This window comes from Austrofundulus limnaeus, unplaced genomic scaffold (genome assembly GCF_001266775.1).
Source record: "Austrofundulus limnaeus strain Quisiro unplaced genomic scaffold, Austrofundulus_limnaeus-1.0 Scaffold1721, whole genome shotgun sequence".
Lineage (NCBI taxonomy): Eukaryota > Metazoa > Chordata > Actinopteri > Cyprinodontiformes > Rivulidae > Austrofundulus > Austrofundulus limnaeus.
Genome location: NW_013954123.1, coordinates 30,268 through 33,750, shown reverse-complemented (window position 1 = coordinate 33,750; position 3,483 = coordinate 30,268). Strand labels below are relative to the sequence as shown.

The following is a 3,483-nucleotide window of genomic DNA, read 5'->3' as shown; positions in this document are numbered from 1 at the left end:
CTGTACAGGTTTGAGGCCCCGCCCCTCAGTAACTGGTTCCTGTACAGGTTTGAGGCCCCGCCCCTCAGTGACTGGTTCCTGTACAGGTTTGAGGCCCCGCCCCTCAGTGACTGGTTCCTGTACAGGTTTGAGGCCCCGCCCCTCAGTAACTGGTTCCTGCATAGGTTTGAGGCCCCGCCCCTCAGTGACTGGTTCCTGTACAGGTTTTAGGCCCCGCCCCCTCAGTAACTGGTTTCTGTACAAGTTTTAGGCCCTGCCCCCTCAGTGACTGGTTCCTGTACAGGTTTTAGGCCCCGCCCCCTCAGTAACTGGTTCCTGTACAGGTTTTAGGCCTCGCCCCTCAGTGACTGGTTCCTGTACAGGTTTGAGGCCCCGCCCCGTCAGTAACTGGTTTCTGTACAGGTTTTAGGCCCCGCCCCCTCAGTAACTGGTTTCTGTACAAGTTTTAGGCCCTGCCCCCTCAGTAACTGGTTCCTGTACAAGTTTTAGGCCCCGCCCCCTCAGTAACTGGTTCCTGTACAGGTTTTAGGCCTCGCCCCTCAGTGACTGATTCCTGGACAGGTTTGAGGCCCCGCCCCTCAGTGACTGGTTCCTGTACAGGTTTGAGACCCCGCCTCCTCATGTTTTAGGCCCCGCCCCTCCATATAAAGCAATGGGACATTTTCCATCTTTCCATTACTTGTATAAAAGAATGATTCTTCGCAGCTGAACGTGTTTGTGATGTTGTGTTTCTGTCAGACATGTCGGAGTCCATCCTGCAGGCCATGAAGAAGAGTCGGCGCCTCGTCTTTGTCCTCAGTCCTGACCTCGTGGCAGAGAAGAGCCTGGGCCTGCTGGAGTGTCGTCTGGGTCTGTACCTGCAGCGCAGCCTCGGGGCCTGCGTCGTGGCGCTGGTTTTCCGCTCCGTCAGTAAAGTGGGCGGAGCCGAGGCGACTCAGCTCCGTCAGGGCGCCGCCTGCGTGGTGACGTGGAGGAGAGGCCGCTCAGAACCGCGGCGCTCTCGCTTCTGGCTGAGGCTGCGGCTGGCCCTGCCGGTGCGGCCGCTGGCTCTGGGCCCGAGGCTGATCGACAGCACCTCGTCTCACTCAGACCTCGCAGCCCTGGCCCTGCAGAGGGTCCAACGCATCCAGAACCAGAACCAGAACCGCCGCGGAGCCAACAATAAGAGCAGGATGAACAGAAGGACTCCAACCAATCAGAGCAGAGGGAGGGGCAGTGTGAGCAGGGAGGAGGGGCCTCAGCACAGCAGGACCTGCTCAGGGTGCACTGGGTTTACAGGTCAGGGGAAAGACAGGCGGGTGGAGCTTACAGTGGAGACAGGAGTCCAGCAGGTGTTACGTGACTCCGCCCAGATTCCAAACCCCGCCCACAACACGGTTGGCCCCGCCCATTCATCTGACTCCATCCTGTCCAACAATCAGCAGGGCGGAGCAAAAAGCCTCATCCTGCAGCACCAGCTGACTGGAAGCAGGATTTCAGAGGAAGTGATGTCAGCAGAGGAGGGGGAGGGGCTTGTGGGTCAAATGTCAGAGACTCCGCCTCCAATAAAAAACAACTGAACTGGTTTCAGTTTTCATAAAACCTGAAGAGATGCTGCATTTAGGTCCTTCAGGAAACTCGAGCTTCCTGCTTCAGGTTTGACTTTTACTACTCAGAACCAGAACCAGAACCTGGACCTGGACCTGCTGCGGGTTCTGAACCTCTCATCAGTTTATAAATAATGAAACAGTAAAAAAATTCAATAAATAAAATATTTCAGTTTGTCTGTTTGAATAAATCTGCTAAAGTTTAATAAAATGTTTGATTAAACTTTRTTTCAGAACCAGCAGCTGCTGTTTGTCAGTAAACAGAAAAACAGCAGGTGTTTTAGGGTTACAAACATGAATCATTGTGATGAAGTAATTATTTTCCTCACTGCTGATCATTAATCATCTGCTGGTTCTGTCTCCATGGCAACACATGGGTCAAACAGGTGTTTCTGCTGAGTCATCAGTTTAATGTTGGTCAGCTGTAGACCTGTATGTGAGCCCATCACAGGTGAAACATGTCCCAGGTGTGGAAATAAAGACAGATATGTAGGACCTGTGATTTCCACAATGTGGGAAATYAAAACAGAATTTACGTTTCTCATGTTTCAGACGCTGCTGCTTCCTTTACTTATTCTCGAGGCAACGGTTTTATCTTTATGTTTAATTTGAGTTAAAAAGAATAAAATACCTGAGAATTAAACTTTCTAGGAGGTTAAATAAATATTTTTATTTAATAATCAGCTGCTTTACATATGAGTGTAAAAAGGTTAGAAACATCTGATCCGTTTCACTGGAAACAGGACTGAACCAGTCTGCTGGACCCGTCCCAGCTCAGAACCTGACCCGGTTCTGAAAGAGCTGAACTCATAAAACCCAACGACAGAAAACTTTACTCAACTTTATTTATTTTTAATTTACAAACCACAGAACACAGAGCTGCTGGTGACATCACTTCCTGTTACACCAGAGCCATGACATCACAGGACCAACCAGGACCAGGTGAGGACAATACGACCAGGTAGGGAGCAGGTGAGGACCACCAAGACCAGGTAAGAGCCAACTGGACCAGGTGAGGANTCTTCAGGTCTTGAAGTCTTCAGGTCTTCAGGTCTTGAGTCTGTGTCTCTGCAGTGTCTCTGCCCTCGTTGGAACTGGGTTGTGGACTTGGTATCACTCTGGTCCTGATGCTGCTGCTCTTCGTGGTTTATCAAGTCTTCTGGTTGGAGCTGCTGCTGCTGTACCGGTCCTGGTTCGGGACAGATGAGCGGCACCTGGGTCAGTGCTTCTACAAACACCTGCCCTGATCTTCCTGACTTGTGCTGTTAGCACCAAGTCTCAGGAAGCAGTGGTCAGCCTGGTGCAGTGGTGAAGCAGAGACAGATGGACACACATTCAGTAGATAAAGGTCTGATTATTGGAGTGGACCTGAATGTGAGGGACAGGACTCCTGATCCACCACAGACCTGATGGGCTCCTTCACAATGAGTTTTAGTTCTAATGACAGAAGAAAGTGAAATAATTTATTTTTCTCAGGAAGAATGAAAATATGCTGAGGGTTGATTCCTTCAGATGTTCTTGTGTTTCTGGCACAACCTGAAGCTTTTAGATGATTAAACTGAAAGATGTTTTATAGCAACACTTTGGTAAATGTGCAGAGTGGAGGTGATAAAATCTCTCACTGCCTCGGTTTGTCAGGAAACTCCTCCTGAGAGTTCCCAAAGACAGACAGAAGAAAACACATTAAACTGAAACCACTTCCTGTAGAAACATCTGGATCAGATGTTTGTCCCTTTGTAATAACTGATGCTAACACCACTTATCCATGCTAGCTGCTAGCCTTTCTGATGCTAACACCACTTATCCATGCTAGCTGCTAGCCTTTCTGATGCTAACACCACTTATCCATGCTAGCTGCTAGCCTTTCTGATGCTAACACCAGCTTATCTATGTTACC

At 49.6% G+C, this 3,483-nt stretch overlaps 2 protein-coding genes across 2 annotated transcripts in view; both read left to right on the top strand.

Moving 5' to 3' along the window:
- LOC106536182 (interleukin-1 receptor accessory protein) overlaps positions 1 to 1,777 on the top strand; it is a gene marked incomplete at its 5' end in the record, with an annotated part of 9,229 nt that extends 7,452 nt beyond the window's left edge. The window contains 1 exon segment of the mRNA XM_014033390.1: positions 739 to 1,777. Coding sequence (XP_013888844.1) covers positions 739 to 1,559 — 821 coding nt within the window.
- Positions 1,778 to 2,612: 835 nt separating this feature from the next.
- On the top strand, positions 2,613 to 2,804 carry LOC106536183 (interleukin-1 receptor accessory protein; the record flags this gene model as incomplete). Its single annotated transcript, XM_014033391.1, is given in 1 exon segment — positions 2,613 to 2,804. A coding segment is annotated over 1 exon segment (91 nt), but the record flags the coding sequence as incomplete, so codon positions are not given.
- Between the last annotated feature and the right edge of the window lie 679 nt (positions 2,805 to 3,483).